General features: G+C 39.1%; 1 protein-coding gene and 1 long non-coding RNA gene across 2 annotated transcripts in view; both read left to right on the top strand.

The window, feature by feature from the left end:
- LOC103511343 overlaps positions 1–25,311 on the top strand; it is a 68,928-nt gene that overhangs the window by 23,821 nt on the left and 19,796 nt on the right. The window contains exons 14-16 of the mRNA XM_026825128.1: positions 3,798–3,986; positions 6,165–6,358; positions 21,314–21,450. Of these exons, the coding sequence (XP_026680929.1) occupies positions 3,798–3,986; positions 6,165–6,358; positions 21,314–21,450 (520 nt within the window). The remainder of the gene's footprint in view (positions 1–3,797; positions 3,987–6,164; positions 6,359–21,313; positions 21,451–25,311) is intronic.
- LOC113468318 lies at positions 8,528–10,325 on the top strand. The gene is made up of 2 exons (XR_003392115.1): positions 8,528–8,560; positions 10,221–10,325. It is a non-coding gene; the product is annotated as an uncharacterized LOC113468318 (long non-coding RNA).

The following is a 25,311-nucleotide window of genomic DNA, read 5'->3' as shown; positions in this document are numbered from 1 at the left end:
GACCGCGCTACTAGAGAATCTAGAGATATTATAATCCACAGAGAAAGTAGCCGTTTTTATTAGATACCTTTTACTCCAATAAGTATTGGCGAAATAAAAGGAAATAGCTAGCACTTTTGTAAACTATTACGTCATCTTCGCCCGCGCCTGCGGTGAGTACAAAATTAAGGAGCGCGGGAGCGCTCCGCCTCGAGAAGTGAAAAAAAAAAAGTTTGACCGCGCTACTAGAGAATCTAGAGATATTATAATCCACAGAGAAAGTAGCCTTTTCAGATAACTTTTACTCCAATAAGTATTGGCGAAATAAAAGGGAATAGCTAGCACTTTTGTGCTGGCTTTCTCCTATCCTGTCTTCCTTTTCTCTTCGATTTCGGGACGAGAAGACCATAGCAGTTACAGTTCCCTCTGTCAAACCTCTTTTTAAAAAAAAAGTGTTAGATAATAAATTATTGATCAAATCTCTCCCGACTTCCGAATTCCTTAAAAGCTCATACATAAATGATCAAAAAGAAAGAAAAAAAAATCTAAAGCTCATATTATATTGATATCAAATCTCTTCCGAATTCCTAAAAGCTCATAAATGACAAAAAAATCGGACCCAAAGCTCATACGAGGGTCGTTTGATAAGTTCGGAGACTCGGATACTTCTTCTTGGTATGAAGCCCAAATATAGGTGCCACTGCAAAGTATGTCTTGTTTTAGGAAGGTACGGTACCAAGGTGCGGGCCCGCAGCCCGCATGCAGCCCGCACCTTCGAATTATCTAATATATAAAAATGAATGTTTGTGTGTGTGTTTGTTTGTTTGTTCGGACTTTATGCCTGGCCAAACCGCTCATCCGATTGCTATGAAACTTAGAACTTATTGCGCTTGCACTCCCGTGAAGGTTATAGGCTATTTTCTGGTTCGTTTTTGTTAAGCTACGCCGAGCAAGACCACTAAATGGATGAGTGACATGAGTTCCATAAGAAATACACAGGAAGCAGAGACTGCGAGAGAGAAATGTTCCGCTCTCGACCAACATTTTGAGTTTCGTTTATGTTTTAGTTATTTAGTTTGATAACTATGCAGCTAATAGGGAGCGCGCAGCGCGACCGTATTTTTTATTATTTTCTACAAGTTCGTCCATGCCTCGGAATGAACTAGCGGAATTTAGCTAGTCCATTATAAAATGTCTGTCAAACTCGTCATCATGTAATGAAACTTGGTGTACCTTCCTAAAACAAGACATACTTTGCAGTGGCACCTACATTTGGGCTTCATACTGTACCCGGCAAGTTACCTTGATCGTTACGGCATCGAGGCAGGTGACGAAAAGGAAAAGAAACTAGAAGAAATTGAAAAGTAAAAAAAAAAGTACAAAATTAATTTTGTAAAATAAAAAATAGCAGATTGTTATAATTTTAAGTTGTTGTACCAAGTGTTGGGTATTATGTTCTTAAAAGTTGCCCAACTTTTTAATATTTATAGAAAATAATTGAAGGATTAGGTTCAAATTAACTATTCATTGGTCGACGTGGAATATCACCGTCTACGGCGTCGAAACTGCAAGACAGTGTGGACCGACGTCCACGGATTTTAAGTTAGTACTGTATACGCAAATGCCCAACTTTTTAATATTTATAGAAAATAATTGAAGGATTAGGTTCAAATTAACTATTCATTGGTCGACGTGGAATATCACCGTCTATGGCGTCGAAACTGCAAGACAGTGTGGACCGACGTCCACGGATTGTAAGTACTGTATACGCATCTACCTTGATTTAACCGCGGAATCACGGATCACAGAGGTTAGGTTATGTACGGGTTAACAGATCATTAATTATCCAGAGAACATACAAACATACAATAGGGATATATAACATACAAACATACAATAAGAATATAGATTACAGATCATGTCTCCGTAAGAATCATAAATCCTAGGACTAATGCCTTATTAGTTATTAGTAGTGGATGATATCTCTGGACATGACAGCACAGGGGGTTTACGAAGTAGCGAATAGGCTAGTTGCGGCCAAAGAGGTAGCAGTCAGTGATTGGTCATGACAGCAATACACAGTCTGTTTGAAAAGCGGTGACTAGGTAATTTTATAGTACACGTATTGCACTATTCGATGATATTTGGACATAACAGCACAAGGTGTTTAGTAAATAGTTACTACTGCTCCAGGGAGACAATACACAGTACGTTTCAAAAGCAGTGACTAAGTAATTTTATATTGGACTTACCGGTAAATCGTGAACTTTGACGTCACGGCATACGCTCCCGTACACGATGACGTCACATCAAATGTCCCGAGCAAAGCTCCCTCGCGAGCAATACGTTTCTGCGCATTTCTTTCTGCTCCTCCGCAAACGTGCTTGCATACTGGCGCTACCTAGCGGACGAAAAAAACCACTGCGTAAAGTCTGACGTCATACATCTTTGAACTCTTTCATTAGAACGGAAAATAAAAATTGAATTTTCGACCAGCCAGCCTAGTTAGCTTAGTTGGTAGTGCGTCTGCCTTGTAAGCGCTAGGCCGCGGGTTCGATTCCCGCCCGGGGCGGATTTTATCCTGAATCCTGATGGGTTGGTATGGGGTACTCAAAACTTTGGGAACTCCTGACTTAGATGCATAACCTATAGAGATTTTAGATATAACACAACTCTTGTAGACTTGTAAAATAAAAAGCTAGAAATTAGATGCAAAAATATTCAGCCCGGCAAACAGATAAAAGATATTAGATAGGCGTCCAGCGGTTCTCAAACATCAGGGGGTGCCCCCTCGGGCCCTCGGACCGTTAGGGGGACGTAGACCTTTTCTGAAGGAGGGCAAAGAAGGTTTTAAATAATTAAAATACCCACTCGGATAATCAAGTGGTTTGACAGAGGGAACTGTATAACAATAGAGTTTTTTTTATTATTATTATAAATAAGTGCAGTTTGTCATAGATCGTAAGATTGTAAATTGTACTAAATAAACAGTAAATAAATAAAAAAAAATAATAATAAAAAACTTATTGGCCGAAATCAGCGAGAGGAGTACCTACAGGACAGGAGAAAACCAGTCGTTCCAAGAACAAACCTTATCTGTTTTAGGTTGAAGTTCGTACCGGGCGGGAATCTTGACCTAGCGCTTACAAGGCAGACGCGCTACCTTCCAAGCTAACTAGGCTGGACAATCAAGACACAACAAGACCAGGCAATTGGGCAATGTTTTTTCTGATGTTTTAAAGTTGGCGCCCCTCTCTGTTGGCAATAAGTTGGGAACCCCTGAAATGGAGGTTATTTCATGGAGAGATTCCATGCTAATTAAAGTGAATCCAATAATACAATCTCGGAATTATTAATAAGTGCTGAAATTCAAGGATTATCAAAATGACCAAACGAAGTGAACTCGAAGTTTTGAATTGCCAGTCTAGTTAGCTTGGTTGGTAGCGCGTTTGCCTTGTAAGCGCTAGGCCGCGGGTTCGATTCCCGCTCTCGGCGGATTATATCTTGAACGGATAATGTTCGTTCTCGGACCGGCTGGCTTTCTCCTATCCTGTCTTCCTTCTCTCTTCGATTTCGGGACGATAAGACCTTAGCAGTTACAGTTCTCTCTATCAAACCTCTTCAAAAAATTGACTATACAAGGGTCAATACCTACCCTTGTATGTCTTGTGTTCTAGGCTAATTTTCAAATGTATGTTCGTCCTAGTGCTGATGTAATTAAATTTCAATTACTTCACGTCCAGATTGGTTTAACCCCTTCACGTCCATGTTCAATTTCAATTGTATTAATGTTAACCCTTTCATGTCTCATGTTCCAGGCCAGTGTCTCAATTTCAACTGCATGTTCGTCCTCGTCCTAATGTTACGTCACTGTATTACATTTCTGCGGACACGCGGGTTCAGCGTGTTTCTACCGTTGGATCAGCATATCTACTTTCATAAGATGACCGGGTTCTTTATATTTGGCTACAGCGTGCTGCACACGATCATGCATTTGCTCAACTTTAGTAAGTCCTGATTTTTTTCTGCCCTTTGTCCGGCAATCCGCATTGAAATTGAAGCGATTTGTTTTCGAATTTCGAGCTGAATCATGAAAGTGACGTATTCAAAGCACCAATCAGCTTTCAAAATGCTTGCATCTGTTTTTGGTGCTTCCCCTATCAGAGAAATAACAACGGAATTTGAATTCTAAAAAATCCAAAGCCTGGATTCCGTTTTTCAAAAGAAAAAGTTCGTTTTTGTCAAAGTGAAATAATTTATCAGTCCTTAGAAGGCCTGTTAAGTTCCGTCTTCCGTTTGATTTGTATAGGCCTAACAGGGCTGTTAAAGTTAACAGTATTTGGGGCCAAAAAGAAAGTTAACAGGGGCCAAAAAGAAGGTTGATGGAACCCACCATTAAGGCCGGATCATTATGTAGACTCACCTTATAAATAAGTGCAGTTTGTCATAGATCGTAAGATTGTAAATTGTACTAAATAAACAGTAAATAAATAAAAAAAAATAATAATAAAAAACTTATTGGCCGAAATCAGCGAGAGGAGTACCTACAGGACAGGAGAAAACCAGTCGTTCCAAGAACAAACCTTATCTGTTTTAGGTTGAAGTTCGTACCGGGCGGGAATCTTGACCTAGCGCTTACAAGGCAGACGCGCTACCTTCCAAGCTAACTAGGCTGGACAATCAAGACACAACAAGACCAGGCAATTGGGCAATGTTTTTTCTGATGTTTTAAAGTTGGCGCCCCTCTCTGTTGGCAATAAGTTGGGAACCCCTGAAATGGAGGTTATTTCATGGAGAGATTCCATGCTAATTAAAGTGAATCCAATAATACAATCTCGGAATTATTAATAAGTGCTGAAATTCAAGGATTATCAAAATGACCAAACGAAGTGAACTCGAAGTTTTGAATTGCCAGTCTAGTTAGCTTGGTTGGTAGCGCGTTTGCCTTGTAAGCGCTAGGCCGCGGGTTCGATTCCCGCTCTCGGCGGATTATATCTTGAACAGAGATATTGTAAAAGTTAGGGTAAAAGAACACTCAAATAAGCATCATTCAATAGGAGAAGGAAAGTCGTGTGATGTTCACACCAGATATTTTTTTTTTATTAAGTGACCAAAGTATTCAAGTTTTCTCGTCTTTATGGTGTGCACAACTTCTTTTTCTTCATTCAATCTTCTTTACCTTTACAATTCCTCGTTGGTGACTTCATCTATATCCATTTGCTCTTCAATTTTATTTCTCGTTCATAATCTAATCGAGCGCACGGTTGGTCCAGTGGTAACGCGCTTGCTTGTTACAAACATACAATAAGAATATAGATTACAGATCATGTCTCCGTTAGAATCATAAATCCTAGGACTAATGCCTTATTAGTTATTAGTAGTGGATGATATCTGTGGACATGACAGCATAGGGTGTTTACAAAGTGCCTCTCGAGTGTCTCGAGACATGACAGCACAGGGGGTTTACGAAGTAGCGAATAGGCTAGTTGCGACCAAAGAGGTAGCAGTCAGTGACTGGTCAATCTGGTCATGACAGTAATACACAGTCTGTTTGAAAAGCGGTGACTAGGTAATTTTATAGTACACGTATTGCACTATTGGTTGATTAGGTCTCTTAAAGTTTTGGATTTTCAGACTGCATCGACTTTTTTTTGTAAGTAATAAAATAAAAATTCGAAGGAATAGTAATAATTTCGGACGAAAAACATTTCGTGAAGTGTGAACTAACGGGCTGAGGTAACGATTCTTTCTGATCGTAAGGCAAATATTTTACTGCTTTTTGGCGGTTTTCGGTGTAATTTAACAATATCTCGGGAACGGTATACGCTAGAGACTTGAAATTTGGTATGTAGTTCACAAATGTGACAAGGATGCAACACAAAACGTTCTAATAAAATCCGCCCCGGGCGGGAATCGAACCCGCGGCCTAGCGCTTACAAGGCAGACGCATTACCAACTAAGCTAACTAGGCTGGCAAGAAAAAGTTTGTTTTTGTCAAAGTGAAATAATTTATCAGTCCTTAGAAGGCCTGTTAAGTTCCGTTTGATTTGTATAGGCCTAACAGGACTGTTAAAGTTAACAGGTAGTTGGGGCCAAAAAGAAGGTTGATGGAACCCACCATTAAAGCCGGACCATTATGTAGACTCGCCTTAACCCTTAACCGCGCCGTTTGCTTTCCATTCCAGGTTTGAACGTCCTTGGTGACGGCACGATAAATAAAAAAGGCCTCAGTCTGACCGAGTGGCTGTTCACATCTAGGCCGGGCCTGTTTGGTCTCATCAATGGCTGGGCTAACCCCACCGGAGTCTGCCTTATTATCATACTTACCATTATGTTCATATGCTCACAGACCTTTGTCAGGAAGAGTGGATCTTTTGAGGTAAGACTTAGGTTCCCATCAATGGCGGGACCATCTTCTCGGACCAATGTGTAGTGTTCAAGGGCTTATTGGCACAGTTATTCTACTCAAGGGCTTATTGGCACAGTTATTCTACTCAAGGGCTTATTGGCACAGTTATTCTACTCAAGGGCTTATTGGCACAGTTATTCTACTCAAGGGCTTATTGGCACAGTTATTCTACTCAAGGGCTTATTGGCACAGTTATTCTACTCAAGGGCTTATTGGCACAGTTATTCTACTCAAGGGCTTATTGGCACAGTTATTCTACTCAAGGGCTTATTGGCACAGTTATTCTACTCAAGGGCTTATTGGCACAGTTATTCTACTCAAGGGCTTATTGGCACAGTTATTCTACTCAAGGGCTTATTGGCACAGTTATTCTACTCAAGGGCTTATTGGCACAGTTATTCTACTCAAGGGCTTATTGGCACAGTTATTCTACTCAAGGGCTTATTGGCACAGTTATTCTACTCAAGGGCTTATTGGCACAGTTATTCTACTCAAGGGCTTATTGGCACAGTTATTCTACTCAAGGGCTTATTGGCACAGTTATTCTACTCAAGGGCTTATTGGCACAGTTATTCTACTCAAGGGCTTATTGGCACAGTTATTCTACTCAAGGGCTTATTGGCACAGTTATTCTACTCAAGGGCTTATTGGCACAGTTATTCTACTCAAGGGCTTATTGGCACAGTTATTCTACTCAAGGGCTTATTGGCACAGTTATTCTACTCAAGGGCTTATTGGCACAGTTATTCTACTCAAGGGCTTATTGGCACAGTTATTCTACTCAAGGGCTTATTGGCACAGTTATTCTACTCAAGGGCTTATTGGCACAGTTATTCTACTCAAGGGCTTATTGGCACAGTTATTCTACTCAAGGGCTTATTGGCACAGTTATTCTACTCAAGGGCTTATTGGCACAGTTATTCTACTCAAGGGCTTATTGGCACAGTTATTCTACTCAAGGGCTTATTGGCACAGTTATTCTACTCAAGGGCTTATTGGCACAGTTATTCTACTCAAGGGCTTATTGGCACAGTTATTCTACTCAAGGGCTTATTGGCACAGTTATTCTACTCAAGGGCTTATTGGCACAGTTATTCTACTCAAGGGCTTATTGGCACAGTTATTCTACTCAAGGGCTTATTGGCACAGTTATTCTACTCAAGGGCTTATTGGCACAGTTATTCTACTCAAGGGCTTATTGGCACAGTTATTCACTTGCAAAGTGTGGGTACATTGGTGGTGTAGTGGTCAAGGCGCTCGCCTGGTAAACAGGAGGGCGTGGGTTCAATCCCAGCCGAGGTATGGAATTTTATCCTCAATATAATTTGAGAATTTGACCACAATAATAGTAGTAGCCTACTGCTGGAGTAAAGGGACTTTTCAGTCCTATGCGAGTAAGGCGAGCAGTATAAATAAGCACTATTATTATTATTATTATAATAAAAATATTTTTTTCATAGCTTCTTTTTTTGGGGGGGTTTAACGTTACACTTCAAGGTTTTTGGTGAGTAAAGTTGGGAGTTGTGTCCTCCATTTGGTGACAATCAGGGAAAGGCCAGCAGCACTCTCTATTGCCCCGATAGTAACCCATTTGGAATCACATTCAGCTTTTGGCTTGTCGGGTTTTGGTACATTGGCAACAAGCTCTGATTTCTCCCATAAGAAATGTATAAGAATGGGTATCTGGAAATTATCTTAGACAAGGAATATCTTCGATAGAAAATATCTTAGACAAGAACCAGGGTAGACCACACAAGTGATGATTAGAATTACATTATTCTAAATAGGTACATGTGATGTACAGGATGTCCCAAAAACCTATTAATCAAAGAAATTCCTCCAACACCCAAATTTGTGAACCAAAATTCTCGGTCTCAAGTCAGACCGTCCATTTTGCCAGCTTAGTTAGTTTAGAGTGCGTCTGCCTTTTAAGAGCTAGGTCTCAGGTTCTATTCCCGCTCAGGGCGAACTTTATCCTAAACAGATAAGGTTCGTTCCTGGAACGGTTGGCTTTCTCCTATCCTGTCCTCCTCTCTTCGATTTTGGGACGATAAGACCTCCATTACAGGTTACAGTTCCCTCTATCAAACCTTTCTTTTACTTTTATCATAATATATCCTATAATAAGGAGAGTAATGCAACCGGATGACAGTGTTACCCATGTGGTGCTGGGTGAGTAAATACAGAGACAGGGAGTAAATTTATATGATCTTTTTAACAATCCCAAAATTGAGGGAAAATTTACGGAAAAAGAGATGAATACAAAAAAAGAGAGAAAAAAAATAGAGGTGACTGGAAAAGGCTAAGTAACTAAAAACACCGACCCCTTATTAACAGGAAATGTTGTTGTTGTAGGTGCTTTAGCTTTCGCCGAATGGTGATGGCAGATTAAAGAGAAGATATCTTTTTGGAGTCTGCCTAGGGGTAAAGAGAAGAAGAACAGGTGCTTTTTATGACGTTCTTTTTGAGTGCTAATGTCATATCTATTCTTTATTCATTGAGGAGGATTTGGTTCCAAGTTTATTGTGTTTTCGAAAGAATATTGAACTTGACTAGGGTAATCAAGTGAAGACAAAGTATTGTAATTTATTCTCCAGTTTTAATGCTACCTGACAAAGTATCCCGTTCAGAAAATCATTTTATTCTATTCACAGGAGCATTCACGCCTACATTTCACAAGCTGTACGCCTGTCTCTCATCTAAACCTCATGTAGTTACTGTTCTCCAGTTTTAATGCTACTTGACAAAGTATCCCGTTCAGAAAATCATTTGATGCTTTTAATTTTGGCTTTGGTCTCAATTTTGATTTCTGATTTTGATGCTTTTGATTTTGACTTTGGTTCCAATTTTGATTTCTGATTTTGATGCTTTTGATTTTGACTTTGGTTCCAATTTTGATTTCTGATTTTGATGCTTTTAATTTTGACTTTGGTTTCAATTTTGATTTCTGATTTTGATGCTTTTGATTTTGGTTTCAATTTTGATTTCTGTAGAATTTGGATCTTCTTTTGAACTTTGATGCTTTTGATTTTGACTTTGGTTCCAATTTTGATTTCTGATTTTGATGCTTTTGATTTTGACTTTGGTTTCAATTTTGATTTCCGATTTTGATGCTTTTGATTTTGACTTTGGTTCAGATGCTTTCGACTGGAATTTTGATAGCTTTTTGAAATTTGATTATGTCTTGGTCCGTGTAATTTTGGATCAATTTTGATTTTTTCTTGAATGTGGATGTTTTCGACTGGAATTTTGATAGCTTCTTGAAATTTGATTATATCTTGGTCCGTGTAATTTTGGATCAATTTTGATTTTTTCTTGAATGTGGATGTTTTCGACTCTGTGGAATTTTGATAGCTTCTTGAAATTTGGTTATTTCTTAGTCCGTGAAATTTTGGGTCAATTTTGATTTTCTTGCTTGAATTTGGATGTTTTCGACTCTTCAAAATTTCATAAATTGTTTTAAATTTCCCAATTTTGATTTCTGTAGAATTTGGATCTTCTTTTGAAGCATTTAATTTTGATTTCAATGTGTTGATGCGTTTCGTATAGATTTTTGTTTTGCATCTTAAATTTTATGTTTTCACTCCAGAGAATTTTGGTTTCATTTTTGATTTTGAATTTTGATGATTTGTTTTTAGTCCGTGCAATTTTGATTTAGTCTTGATTCCCTTTTGAATTTGGATTCGTTTTCGTTGAATTTCGATTTCTTAAATTTTGATGGTTTTCACACCATAGAATTTTGATTCATTTGACGAAGAATTTTGTTTCCTCGAATTTTGATGCATTGGAAAATCCGTGAACTTTCTTAATTTCTGTTCTATTCTATTCACAGGAGCATTCACGCCTACATTTCACAAGCTGTACGCCTGTCTCTCATCCAAACCTCATGTAGTTACTGTGGAATGGTTAAAGCAAAGTATGCTATCCAAATCCCCCGCCATGTGTTGATGCGTTTTGTATAGATTTTTGTTTTGCATCTTAAATTTTATGTTTTCACTCCAGAGAATTTTGGTTTCATTTTTGATTTCTTTCATGTAGATTTTGGACCGTCTTGAATTTTGATTTTGATGCTTTTTACCCCGTAGAATTTTGGTTTTTCTTAAGACTTCGATGAATTTTGATTTAAGTATGTTTACGACGAATTTTGATGTTTTTCAGACAGAACAATTTTGATTTTCTTTCGACGTCTTCGCGAATTTTGATTTCTTTTTGGAGTTTCTTTGATTTGGAATGTGTTTTGGTCCGTGTAATTTGGGTAGATGTTTTTGCGTGAATTTTGACTTTCTTTTGATGTCTTCAGAGATTTTGATTTCTTGTTGTGATGTCTTTAGAGTTTCATGAGGAGTTTTTGATTTGGAATGTGTTTCAGTCCGATAAATTTGGGTAGATTTTGTTGTGTGAATTTTGACCTGCTTTTGGCGTCTTTGGAGATTTTGATTTCTTGTTGTGAAGTTTCTTTAGTATGACGTCTTTACAGTGACTGCTTGAGATAATTTTGGTAATTTCAGGTGGAGATTTTTTGATGTGGAATGTGTTTCAGTCCGTGGGATTTGGGCAGTTTTTACTCAATAGAATTTTGATTTTCTTTTGAAACGAATTTTGATTTGATGTGTAATTTCTGTGTTGAATTATCTTCGGAGTGAGAAATTTCGATTGTTCTGGGAAGTCGTGAATTTAGATTTCTTTAATGTTAAATTTTGATGGTTTTTCAACCCATAACAATTTTGATTTTCTTTTGTATCCTGTGTGATGTTTTTCTTTTTTCGAGGTGATTTTTGAAGAGTTTTCTTGAATTTTGATAGTCTGTTGTTGTAAGTTGTATATGTAGTTTTTAATATTATTGATGTGAAATGTGGATTATCTGTGGCTATCTTCGGATATGACTTTTTGTTGTGGATTTTCTTTTGTGTGTTATCTTTGGGAATTTGGATTTTTTGTTGTGGAGTGAGGAACGTTGGAGTGATTACTAGGTTGTCTTCTTGTTGTGATACTTGAAGTTTTGACTATTCATTATTTAAATTTTGATTTTCTGTGGATATCTGAACGAATTTTCAATGATTGTTGTGTTCTTTTTTCGTATGATATGTTTGGGAATTTTGATTTCTTGTTGTAGAAGTGAGTAATACCTATTTGAGTAGTATCAGTCCGTCCTTCCTTTATTATTACAATAGTAATAAAAAGGTATACGGGACGGACTATTGTATTCGCTTCGGTGTCTGTCACTCGCTCGGTCTGTCCCCATAGAAGGACTTATCCAAACCTGGTCGACCTATGTATCAAATTAAAGGTCTTTTTACCAGGAACGCGAAAGTGGTGGTGCAAATTTTGTCCAGAAAACCATAAAGCCAAAAAAACGGTTTTTGGGGGATCCTATGTATCAAATTAAAGGTCTTTTTACCAGGAACACGAAAGTGGTGGTGCAAATTTTGTCCAGAAAACCATAAAGCCAAAAAAAACGGTTTTTGGGGGATTTTGTCACATTTTAGGCTCATTAGAACGCTCAAATTCTGATATGATCGGGTCGGTTTAGCTCACCAGAGAATGTCACATTCTTGACGTTTTATCCTGATGGGATAATGTTCGTTCTCGGAACGGCTGGCTTTCTCCTATCCTGTCTTCCTTCTCTCTTCGATTTCGGGATAAGACCATAGCAGTTACAGTTCCCTCTGTCAAACCTCTTGAAAAAAAAAAAAAACACTCTTCTCCTTCAAATATTGCTGTCTTTTTTATAAGGTCTAAAGGCCCATTGGAAGCGTCGTAGTGCGACTATTAAACTACTAACTGAGACTGCTAGGTACTCCAACGGCCAAAAGTCAGCAAAATTTTGATTGCTTTTGAGTGTATTTTACCAATTTCCTGGCCCGGGTGTCCAAGTATTTGGATTCTAACAATAGAGCAGTTGCAAATGGGTAAAAATTATTAATAAATGGTCGATTCCTAACACCATGAATATTTGGAATTTTGTGTTTTGGTTGGCTGGCACATCCGAAGTCCCCAGGTTCAATCCCCGGGGGAGTAGCAAGTTTTATTCGATGAGGATGAAATAGACTGTTTTCTTCATAACCATTTAACTGTAGGTCCCCGGTTCAATTCCCAGGGAAGGCACAAGTTTTCGACCTAAAGATGAGTTGAACTTGCTTTGTTGACTTAGAATGTTTTCACCTGTGCGGAGTAGTCGGTAAATCTGGTAGCATCTAAAGGATTTTCAGTCGCAGGGAAAACTTAGCGTCAGGTTGTAAGGATGGAGATTTTACAGCTGGCTTCTTTTCCATATGCTGTAGTTCTTTCCTATGTGATAGGTGAAATCTGCATATGCATGATTTTTCAGATGATGTAGGTAGTTGACATGGGGAGATAGGGTGTGTGTTGTGTGAGTGTTCTTTTTATTTGAAATTTCTTCTTATGTGTAGAATTAATTCTTCTCATGTGTAGAAAGTTATCCAACGTGTCTTCAGTGTAGTTCTTTCCTATGTGATAGGTGAAATCTGCATATGCATGATTTTTCAGATGATGTAGGTAGTTGACATGGGGAGATAGGGTGTGAGTGTTCTTTTTATTTGAAATTTCTTCTTATGTGTAGAATTAATTCTTCTTATGTGTAGAAAGTTATCCAACGTATCTTCAGCTTGGTGTACTGTTGTAATATTAGTGTGAGTTTTTTTTTTTTTTCTTTAGGTACTTGAATTTTTGTTTGAATTCATACTTAGCATTGGTTACTGATGACTTGATGAGTTTATACTGTTATGATTGAGGTCAGAATAATATTTATAATACCTACTTCATTTATATTGTTGGCTTCATTATTGTTATTATTTTTTGATTATTAATTACTTTTTGAGGGTAGTTTCTGGCTGGTATCTTACCTGTTTAAGATCCCCCAGCCAGTGAATGGCCCCAGATAGTGAAGGGCTGGTCTAGACTAGCCATTCACTATCAGGTAGACCTTTGCGTCAGGTACACCTGATATTGAGTGGCTTGCCTTATGTGATGAGTATGAATGAGCACCAATATTTTGTTTCAGCCAAGCTGAGTCAACTCCTGGGAGCAGGCTATCAGGAAGAGTTCATGAAGCGCGACAACCCGAAGAACAACAAGAAAGCGTCCACCCATCTGGTCTGCCCTACATGTTCCGGATCCAAATATTACTTTATTTATATTGTTGGCTTCATTATTGTTATTTTTTTTTATTTATTTATTATTATTATTATTATTATTATTTTAAGAGGTTTGACAGAGGGAACTGTAACTGCTATTATTTTTTGATTATCAATTACTTTTTGAGGGTAGTTTCAGGCTGGTATCTTACCTGTTTAAGATTCCCCAGCCAGACCTTAGACTAGCCATTCACTATCAGGTAGACCTAGTCAGGTACACCTAATATTGAGTGGCTTGCCTTATGTGATGAGTATAAATGAGCACCAATATTTTGTTTCAGCCAAGCTGAGTCAACTCCTGGGAGCAGGCTACCAGGAAGAGTTCATGAAGCGAGACAACCCGAAGAACAATAAATGGAGAGAATTCGTTGCGGGAGAGAACTCGTAAAGGAGAGAACTCGGGCAAAAAAAGGTCCACGGGAGAGAATTTGTTACCTCCCGGTCTAGACTAGCCATTCACTATCAGGTAGACCTAGTCAGGTGTACCTGTCGGAGTGGCTTGCCTTATGTGATGAGTATAAATGAGCACCAATATTTTGTTTCAGCTAAGCTGAGTCAACTCCTGGGAGCAGGCTACCAGGAAGAGTTCATGAAGCGAGACAACCCGAAGAACAACAAGAAAGCGTCCACCCATCTGGTCTGCCCTACATGTTCCGGATCCAAATACAACGCGGCACTCAAATGGGGCTTTCCTTCGGTGAACAAGAAATGGCTCCTAGAGTGCGCTAGAACTGGGAAGAGAGTGTCTGAACAGCAATATCTTACCGGATCAGACGAAGCGTCTCAGAATGTTGGGTCACAGAGTAACGGTTTTGGTCTTCAACAGAATGTTGGGTCACACAACGGTGTTGGGTCACAGACCAACGGGGTTCAGAGTAGACTCAATGGAGCTCGCTCCGATGCGAAACCCAACGAACCTGACCGACTTGACACGAAAGAAAACCACACCTCCTCACGGAAAAACCCAGAATTCGAAAGCGCCTCCCAGGGCTCTCAGCTGTCGGGCAAGTCCGCGTCTAAGAAGAGAAAGCTGTGTCTTCTGAATAACGGAGATGGCGAAGGGCTATGCAGTCCCGTGAAACGGACAGCTCTAGACAGCAAACATTCGCCGGTCAAGCAATCCCAGAACAGTTCGTTCTCTCAGGGTAAACCTACGCGAGAAGAACGCAAACAGTGGGAGAAGCTTATGGATAATTTGGTGTCAGATGAGCCAGCTGGAAGAATGTTGCCACCGAAGACAACCAAACTGTCGAACGCAAACAGTGGGAGAAGCTTATGGATAATTTGGTGTCAGATGAGCCAGCTGGAAGAATGTTGCCACCGAAGACAACCAAACTGTCGGCGAATAACAAGGTTGAAGCGTGGGTCAATGAGAACGAACTGCTAGCTCAGGCTAGAACCCCTAACTCGGGTCAAAGAACTACCAATAACTCTGAAAGGACTCCGTCACAAAATAATCCTTCCAGTCAAAGAATTGCCAGAAACTGTCGGCGAATAACAAGGTTGAAGCGTGGGTCAATGAGAACGAACTGCTAGCTCAGGCTAGAACCCCCAACTCGGGTCAAAGAACTACCAATAACTCTGAAAGGACTCCGTCACAAAATAATCCTTCCAGTCAAAGAATTGCCAATAATCCTTCCAATGAAAGGACTCCGTCACAGACCAACATCTCCAGTCAGGCGAAATCCTCACAGGCATCTCAGCCTTCAGATTTGGTGAAGACGATAGACGAGCTGAATCAACAACTGAGTCGTGCCAAGTCTCGCACTAGTCGGGATAGTGACGAGACAAATAGTCCGCCCAAGCGAAACTCGGTGCACGCCAGGAAATACGTGCAGACTGGGTGAGTTATTATTATTTTATTATTACATACTATTTTAAATTGAACGAAACGAAATGAATTCTACGTTTTAAATCTGGCTCAGTTTAAGACACAAAATTGAAGATTTAGCATTAAATTTGCATCTAAATTTCTGTCTGTTCCACGATATCTCGAACTAATTGTTAAATTTTGATGACATTTTGATCCTTTACTTAAGGACTCTGACACATTTTCACCATTAAATACAGTATTATTATTATTTTAAGGAGATCTCTTCTTGATCCCTTGTGTGGCGCCTTCATTTTTATTGAGGCCTATTGCATTGCAAATTAAACACATTGAGAACACGGAAGAAGACCAGAGATATTGATTCTGGACATTAAATATGAGCTTTAGGTTTCAAACCCCCCAATCCTTACCAACACCGTGAGATATGTAACTTCACTGGACCCCAAGTAGGTAATTTTCATATTATAACCCCATCAGTGTGGCTACAAAAAGCTAATGTCCTTAACATTAAACACGAAACATATATATTACTATATTAATATATATAAGAAAAATAACTCTCTAAAATCTGCCAATCTACACAGATTTTTAATTAAAATAAATCAACTTATCAATCATTAAATAAAAAAATAATAGATCTTTGCGCTTAATATATTAACGCTTAGAAAAAAAAGATTGTGGGGTCTAATTCTGAGATTACTGTAATTCTAGTAATAACATTCCACAATATGTAGGTATAAAGGTAAAATAGATTACGGTAATAGTCAGTGTGGCTACAAAAAGCTAATGTCCTTAACATTAAACACGAAACATAAATATTACTATAATAATTATTATATATAAGAAAAATAACTCTCTAAAATCCTTCAATCACACAGATTTTTAAAATAAATCAATTTATCAATCATTAAATAAAAAAAATAATAATAGATCATTGCGCTTAATATATTAACGCTTAGAAAAAGAAGATTGTAGGGTCTAACTCTGAGATGACTGTAATTCTAGTAATAACATTCCACAATATGTAGGTATAAAGGTAAAATAGATTACGGTAATAACTGTCTTCCTTCTCTCTTCGATTTCGGGACGATAAGACCATAGCAGTTACAGTTCCCTCTGTCAAACCTCTTTAAAAAAAAAAAAGTTTTTTTTTTAATCCGTCGAATGCGACCAATCCAGATGGATTCAAGAATCTGGATCATTTGTTTGGATTCCCTTTCATTTTTATTTTACTTCTCTCTTTGCCCTATCTTCAACCACTGTGAACCAAACGAATCCATTCCCTGAGTGGATCCCTTGGATTTAGTCTGTTGATTCGGATTTTTAAAAGACATTTAATCGATATTACTTTCCAATGATCCCCCGCACCTAAATGGGCGTAGACATTGTTTCTCTTCTCGCCCATTTGATGAGGGACATACTACGGGATGGGCATGCTACGACACAGACCACATGAGTTTAATTTAGTAGTTGTTTTATTGTTAAATCGGTTTGGTTTACTCAGAACTCAGATTGTGGTCGCGGCCATAAGTGTCCAAATAAAACATTACTACCTTTTGTTTACCTCTTCACAGAGTGACGATCTTATCCTGTCTTCCTTCTCTCTTCGATTTCGGGACGATAAGACCATAGCAGTTACAGTTCCCTCTGTCAAACCTCTTAAAAAAAAGGATTCAAAGTGCTATCGCTTTTGGCATGTCGGGATTGTCGGGTTTTAGTACACCGGGCAACAAGCTCTGATTTCTCGCAGAAGAAATATAAGAATGGGTATATCTTAAAATTATCTCAGATAGAAAATATCTAAGACAAGGAATATCTTAGACATGAACTAGACCACACAAGTGATGATTAGAATTACAATATTCTAAATACATGTGATGTACAGGGTGTCCCAAAAATTTATAATAAAGAACAAGGACTTACGAGGAACGTAAAGTTGTGTACACTGTGCACACATAGACAATCAACCGTCGATCCATGTCGACTGATCCGTCCAGACTGCATCTACAGCAGATTCAGCTCGTTAATCGACGGCCGACGACGGTGTTGTTGTTGTTAACGTTGGCGACTACATCTCCGTGTCCAGGCCCTGCGCCACCTCTACAGGATTGGTCCATAAGGCTGTTGGGTCCAGGATGGTTGGAAGGTCTGGACAGTTGAACAGGTGGTGGACGTCGTGAGGTGATCCACTGCACCTGGGACATCGATCAGGCACACACAGATGGGTCTATTCTGGCCATGTCGTGCTGCAGTATGTGTGGACACAGCTTAAGGCAATTGCCAAATTTTTTGATGGTCAATTGTTTGTGCCAAAAAACGTTTTGAGGTCACCAGACTCCCTAGTTTTCTTTCGTGTCACCCTGCACATGGGATCGGAGCTTTGGAATCTATAAATTCTCTGTCTCTAAACTAATATGCTTATCTTATCACTCGTAACACAAGATACATTTTAGATATAACACAACTTGGAACAGAGGTTCCCAATATGTGGTACGCGTACCACTAGTGGTACATTTCTGGCTTTACGCGGTCGGATTTGAAAATCCCATTTTTTATGATTTGTTTCGTAAATGCGAACATCAAATCTGGCAACCCTAGGCGGGAGAGAAAAAAATCTACAATCATTGTATGTACCAAAAAATTGTGACATATCGTACTACGATTAGCACGAACATTTCGACTGTGGCGCTAAAATTTCTTTATTTAGACCCCAAACCACACAAAATTGATGTTTGGTGGTACGCCAAAAGAACCTTGAGCTATCAGGTGGTATGGAGTGCTCAAAAGTTTGGGGGCTAAAATTTCTTTATTTAGACCCCAAACCACACAAAATTGATGTTTGGTGGTACGCCAAAAGAACCTTGAGCTATCAGGTGGTATGGGGTACTCAAAACTTTGGGAACTCCTGACTTAGATGCATAACCTATAGAGATTTTAGATATAACACAACTCTTGTAGACTTGTAAAATAAAAAGCTAGAAATTAGATGCAAAAATATTCAGCCCGGCAAACAGATAAAAGATATTAGATAGGCGTCCAGCGGTTCTCAAACATCAGGGGGTGCCCCCTCGGGCCCTCGGACCGTTAGGGGGACGTAGACCTTTTCTGAAGGAGGGCGAAGAAGGTTTTAAATAATTAAAATGCCTACTCGGATAATCAAGTGGTTTGATAGAGGGAACTGTATAACAATAGAGGTCTTATCGGCCCGAAATCAGCGAGAGGAGTACCTACAGGACAGGAGAAAACCAGTCGTTCCAAGAACGAACTGTTCCAAGTCGTTCCAAGAACGAATCTTTTTAGGTTGAAGTTCGTACCGGTGGGGAATCTTGACCTAGCGCTTACAAGGCAGACGCGCTACCTTCCAAGCTAACTAGACTGGACAATCAAGACATAACAAGACCAGGCAATTGGGCAATGGTTTTTTCTGATGTTTTAAAGTTGGCGCCCCACTCTGTTGGCAATAAGTTGGGAACCCCTGAAATGGAGGTTATTTCATGGAGAGATTCCATGCTAATTAAACTGAATCCAATAATCCAATCTCGGAATAATTAATAAGTGCTGAAACCCAAGGATCAAACAAAGAGAACTCGAAGTTTTGTCGACCTTCCTAATGTACAGGTCTGGAACCCTGTGTAAATCCCTGTTCACCAGTCTAGTTAGCTTGGTTGGTAGCGCGTCTGCCTTGTAAGCGCTAGGCCGCGGGTTCGATTCCCGCCCGGGGCGGATTATATCTTGAACGGATAATGTTCGTTCTCGGAATGGCTGGTTTTCTCCTATCATGTCTTCCTTCTCTCTTCGATTTCGGGACGATAAGATTTAAGAGCTTAGAAGTTACAGTTCCCTCTATCAAACCTCTTGAAAAAATTGACTATTATTGACCCTTGTATGTCTTGTGTTCTAGGCTAATTTTCAACTGTATGTTCGTCCTAGTGCTGATGTAATTAAATTTCAATTACTTATTTAACCCCTTCATGTCCATGTTCAATTTCAAGTGTATTAATGTTAACCCTTTCATGTCTCATGTTCCAGGTCAGTGTCTGAATTTCAACTGCATGTTCGTCCTTGTGCTCATGTTACGTCACTGTATCACATTTCTGCGGACTCGCGGGTTTAACCATAAAGCCAAAAAAACGGTTTTTGGGGGATTTTTGTCACATTTTAGGCTCATTAGAACGCTCAAATTCTGATATGATCGGGTCGGTTTAGCTCACCAGAGAATGTCACATTCTTGACGATCGCGTTACGACCCGTGTGTGAGTAGCCTAGTGTTCTCATCACGACACTCATTTTTTTAATGAGAAAGTAATTTTTAATGGACTTTACTATAGCTTTGTGGCGTTGATATGCAGATGGGTTTCAGTTCTAACGAGTCTTTGAGATTTAGCGCTAGTTATTTGTCACCGTGTCAACACTCAACAGGTCGAAACTCCGAAAAAGTAACTTTAAAAGGTCGAAAATTCAATTTTTAATTGCCGTTCTAATTAATAGTCCGTCCCTTATACCTTTTTATTACTATTGTAATAATAAAGGAAGGACGGACTAATAAAGGAAGGACGGACTAAAAAGGAAAGTAAAACAACAGGTAACCCCATTTCTTCTCCCTCCTACTCCCCTATCAATAGTTGGGTGGCAAAGCTCAGTGTATGAGAATTCTGCATTGGTATATCTCCTTCATCAATACATCAATGTTTCTGCTGTGCGTCTAGCGGCTTGACTTTAAGAATAGAATAGAATTTTATTGATCATGAAAATACATGCTACGACACAGACCACATGCGTCCAATGTAGCAGTTGTTTCATTGCTACGAAATAAAAACGGCGGTGAAACACTCATCTTTTTAAATTTAAAAAAAAACACTGCTGGGTGTGCTCATGGTCGCGATCGACTTGAAACTTGAAATGAATCCGCGATCGACCGGTTGGACAGCCCTGCACTAAATCGGCCATAAATTTCCTCTAAGACACTCTTTAGACATAAATTGAACTGAGAAATAAATTAAATATAAATAATGTTGTATGTTTAAATGACTATAAGCTAAACCTATCTAAAATGAAGAGAGAGAGAGAGAGAGAGAGAAAGAGAGAGATAGAGAGAGAAAGAAAGAGAGAGATAGGTAGAGAGAGAGAGAGAAAGAAAAAGAGAGATAGGTAGAGAGAGAGAGAGAAAGATAGAGAGCTGGGTTTTAGAACGTAAATAAGGTACCTATGACTGTTTATCTAATAATTTTTATTATAATATGATATTAAAATAAGTAGATAAATAAATAGCTATAAGCGAAATGAAAGTGCATACCTAAATACTAACACTAACACCTATAAATCCCGCTGTTCCTAGGTAGGTACCTACTTATTTACAGAACATAATAGGTATCTACATCGAAAGCAGTAATTTTCTGAGGAACTAAGATCTAAGAAAGGGACCTAGGCGTTGTAATTTATGAAATTTAATGATTATTCTGTAGTAAAATGAGGAATTACACAAAACAGACTGAAAATGGTACGCTGGTCCGTTTAATGTGTAGTCCCCGCTTCAAGGCAGGCGCACTACCTTCCAAGCTAAAAAGGCTGGTTAGATTTCGATTTTCGATGACTGTTTTGAACCAACCTCAGTGGTGTCATGGTTAGCACGGATCTGTAGTCTGGAGGTTGGTGATTTGAGTCCAAGTCAAGTCATAAAATTTAGCGCACCTAGTATGCTAAGCGGGGAACGACATTTGTGACAAGGGATTGTGCTTAACACAATTAAAATTCCTTTTATTTCTGTTTCTTTTTTTTTTAAAAAAATTTTTTAATTAAAATGTGTTTTTCATTTTTTGATTCGAGTCCAAGTCAAGTCATAAAATTTAGCGCACCCAGTACGTTAAGCGGGGAACGACATTTGTGACAAGGAATTGTGCTTAAGCATAATTGAAATTCCTTTTATTTCTGTTTTGTCTTCAGGTTTTCTACTGGACTCACCTTCTGTACGTCCCCTTCTGGATTCTGCTCATTCTCCACTGTCCGAACTTCTGGAAGTGGGTGATCCTACCCGGTATAATCTACTGCTGTGAGCGAATATTCCGCTTCACTATCATGAGGTAACACTCCCACCCTTTACATGTAGGTACTTACTCCCACCCTGTATATGTAGGTACTTACTCCTTGCTTACTAGCAGGCCACGTGGGTCTAAAACCTATCAGCGCTCTGCAGCTATCTCGGTCTTGTGCTGATTCCCCTGTATGTGTAGGTACTTACTCCCACCCTGTATATGTAGGTACTTACTCCCACCCTGTATATGTAGGTACTTACTCCCACCCTGTACATGTAGGTACTTACTCCCACCCTGTATATGTAGGTACTTACTCCCACCCTGTATGTGTAGGTACTTACTCCCACCCTGTATGTGTAGGTACTTACTCCCACCCTGTATATGTAGGTACTTACTCCCACCCTGTATATGTAGGTACTTACTCCCACCCTGTATATGTAGGTACTTACTCCTTGCTTACTAGCAGGCCACGGGGGCCTAAAACCTATCAGCGCTCTGCAGCTATCTCGGTCTTGTGCTGATTTCATCCAATTTTCTGGTTGCCAGCAATGTCAGCCTAGTTTGGAGGATAGCGCGTCTTGCCTTGTAAGCGCTGGGTCGCGGGGTCGATTCCCGTCCGGGGAGGATTTTACCCTAAACAGATAAGGTTCGTTCTCGGAACGGCTGGCTTTCTACTATCCTGTCTTTCTTCTCCCTTGACTCCCTTCGCTTTCGGGACGATAAGACCTTAGTAGTTACAGCAGGTAACTTCTTTAAAAAAAGAAAAAAAAATTGTTGATTATTTTCGAGATGAGGGCCGTTTTTTTGGGGACACAGTCAGCCCAATGGTAATACACTTGCTTGCCATGCAGAAGGTCCCGGGTTCGAATACCACCTTCGATGGGCTAAATATGTAGGATTCGCGGATTTCGCGAACACCGCGCTATCGCAAACAGCGAAATATTGGACCAAAATGAAATAATAATGAAAACCGTAAAAATTGGGAGCAAAAAATGCTCCGACTTGATGGGTCACACTTGTAGTTAGCAAGCTGGCAGTTCCTCAAAGGGTTTTCTCTGCTTTTAAAGACCAAGCACAAGTCCTCACGATGGTTGACTGCGGTTCAGGACGAGCCAGCCAATTTAACATGGCTAGAGCTAGAGACCATCACCCCGGCGTATAGCAGATACAAAAAGACATCTTTTCTTTATTCTGCTATCGCCATTCGGCGAAAGCTAAAGCCGCTACAACAACAACAACAACTTACTAACTCTGAAAGACTGGACTCTGAATTTGGTCCACAAGTTTGGACTAATCGGATGTGTAGATATACTAGTAAATCTGTTCTAGAACAGGTAACATCGTAACTTCAACTGTTTTCTTGATTTAGGTTCCTCTTCTCCATCGGGTGTGTAAGATGATATTGCCAGGTTCAAACACTGCTGGGTGTGCTGGTCGCGATCGACTTGAAATGAATCCGCGATCGACCGGTTGGGCAGCCCTGCACTAAATCGGCCATAAATTTCCTCTGAGACACTCTTTAGACATAAATTGAACTGAGAAATAAATTAAATATAAATAATGTTGTATGTTTAAATGACTATAAGCTAAACCTATCTAATATGAAGAGAGAGAGAGAGAGAGAGAGAGAGAGAGAGAGAGAAGAGAGGCAGAGAAGAGAGAGAGAAAGAAAGAAAGAGATAGGTAGAGAGAGAAAGAGAGAGAGATAGGTAGAGAGAGAGAGAGAGAGAGAAAGATAGAGAGCTGGGTTTTAGAACGTAAATAAGGTACCTCTATGACTGTTTATCTAATAATTTTTATAATATGATATTAAAATAAGTAGATAAATAAATAGCTATAGTCGAGCTCTTGCAAGTGCCACATAAAGCAAGGACAAATAAAGTTACTTAATTTAGTGTAAGGCTAAAACTAGCTGGATGGATAACATGAAGATAAAGGGCCCGCTTCAAGGCAGGCGCACTACCTTCCAAGCTAAAAAGGCTGGTTACTTGGTTAGATTTCGATTTTCGAGCCAGCCTAGTTAGCTTAGTTGTTAGTGCGTCTGCCTTGTAAGCGCTAGGCCGCGGGTTCGATTCCCGCCCGGGGCGGATTTTATCCTGCTGGAATAATGTTCGTTCTCGGAACGGCTGGCTTTCTCCTATCCTGTCTTCCTTCTCTCTTCGATTTCGGGACGATAAGACCATAGCAGTTACAGTTCCCTCTGTCAAACCTCTTCAAAATCGATTTTCGATGAGTAGGCAGAATTTATGCGTACATTCTGTTTTGAACCAACCTCAGTGGTGTAATGGTTAGCACGGATCTGTAATCTGGAGGTTGGTGGTTAGAGTCCAAGTCAAGTCATAAAATTTAGCGCACCTATTATGTTAAGCGGGGAACGACATTTGAAATAATAATAATAATAGGTAATAATAATAATAATAGACTCTTGAGTGGAAGGCAACCACTAGGCGAGGTGAATGCGGGGGGCGTTTTCTACCACCTAACCCTTAGAGCTCCATTATCATGTGGTCAAAATCTCAACTAGATGAGGATAAAATTCCATGCCTCGGCTGGGATCGAACTCACGCCCTCCTGTTTACCAGGCGAGCGTCTTGACCACTACGCTACCGAGGCAGTATTTGTGACAAGGAATTGTGCTTAACATAATTAAAATTCCTTTTATTTCTGTTTTGTCTTCAGGTTTTCTACTGGACTCACCTTCTATACGTCCCCTTCTGGATTCTGCTCATTCTCCATTGTCCGAACTTCTGGAAGTGGGTGATCCTACCCGGTATAATCTATTGCTGTGAGCGAATATTCCGCTTCACTATCATGAGGTAACACTACCACCCTGTACATGTACTCAATGCGAACTCTTCCTAATTTTTCGCTCTCAAGTGTAGATGAATTTCAAAACATTATGTAGATGGATTTGACTGCCGAATATGAAGACATTGATTTATGCTGACGATCTGGTTGTGTATTAGGTATTCAGCTATATCTCCCACCATATATATCTATTTTATTTAAATATACATGTTACCGGCAATCTATACAATACTGGTATTCTACAGAATTCAAGTTATTATATATGTACTTTGCCTGAAACATTGTTTGGCATTCTATAAAGTGTCTAGGGAAAGTGTAAAATGGGAATAATTTCACGAATTGCCTGGTTAGTTTCAGGCTTTCCATAGAATACCCAGGCGTTTCACAGAATGCCGGATTACATAGAATGCCAGTAACATATAATTTTATAAATTTGATACCCACAAAATTAATCGAATAGATATATCTCACTTTATATATTTTATTTTGACAGATTTTTTTTATTGGATCTGCCTTGTAGGATATTATTTTAAATCGATATGTTTTACCATATTATTTTAATTTACTGTGTTGGATTTTTTTATTATTAGTTGTATTATTTATTTATTTTGATATGTTTATCATTATGTGTGTCAATTTCTTGGCAATTTTATTCAAATCAGATCATTTATAATCATTTCTTTCTTTAGGCTATATTGCCATAATATGGAACGGGTATCCGGAGTGTTGCATCAAGTTGTGTTAAAGAGGTTCACACCTACTTCAGTATAAAGTTGATGTAGTGAGACATTAACTCCCATGGTGTAGAGGATATTGCTCATAAGTACGGAGCGGATTTTGAATATGTGTATATCCTCTAAAGGCCCAGTGTCCAAAATTTTGGACATTTTTTTTGTAGTCATAAAAGCCCAGCATAATTTTGTATCTTGTAGTCATAAAAGCCCAATGTCCAAAATTTTGGACATTTGTTTTGTAGTCCTAAAAGCCCAAGAAAAAAATGTTTTTGAAATAAAATAAGTATTAGATATTTTTAAAGTAGAAGTGTTTTGGCCCATGTACACATAATTAATTTTTCCATTTTTCAATAATTACTCGAGTTTT

The sequence above is a fragment of the Diaphorina citri genome, unplaced genomic scaffold (assembly GCF_000475195.1).
Source record: "Diaphorina citri unplaced genomic scaffold, Diaci psyllid genome assembly version 1.1 scaffold704, whole genome shotgun sequence".
In the NCBI taxonomy this organism is placed as follows: domain Eukaryota; kingdom Metazoa; phylum Arthropoda; class Insecta; order Hemiptera; family Psyllidae; genus Diaphorina; species Diaphorina citri.
Note: the sequence above shows the minus strand (reverse complement) of the source record. Positions and strands in the feature narration are given on the sequence as shown.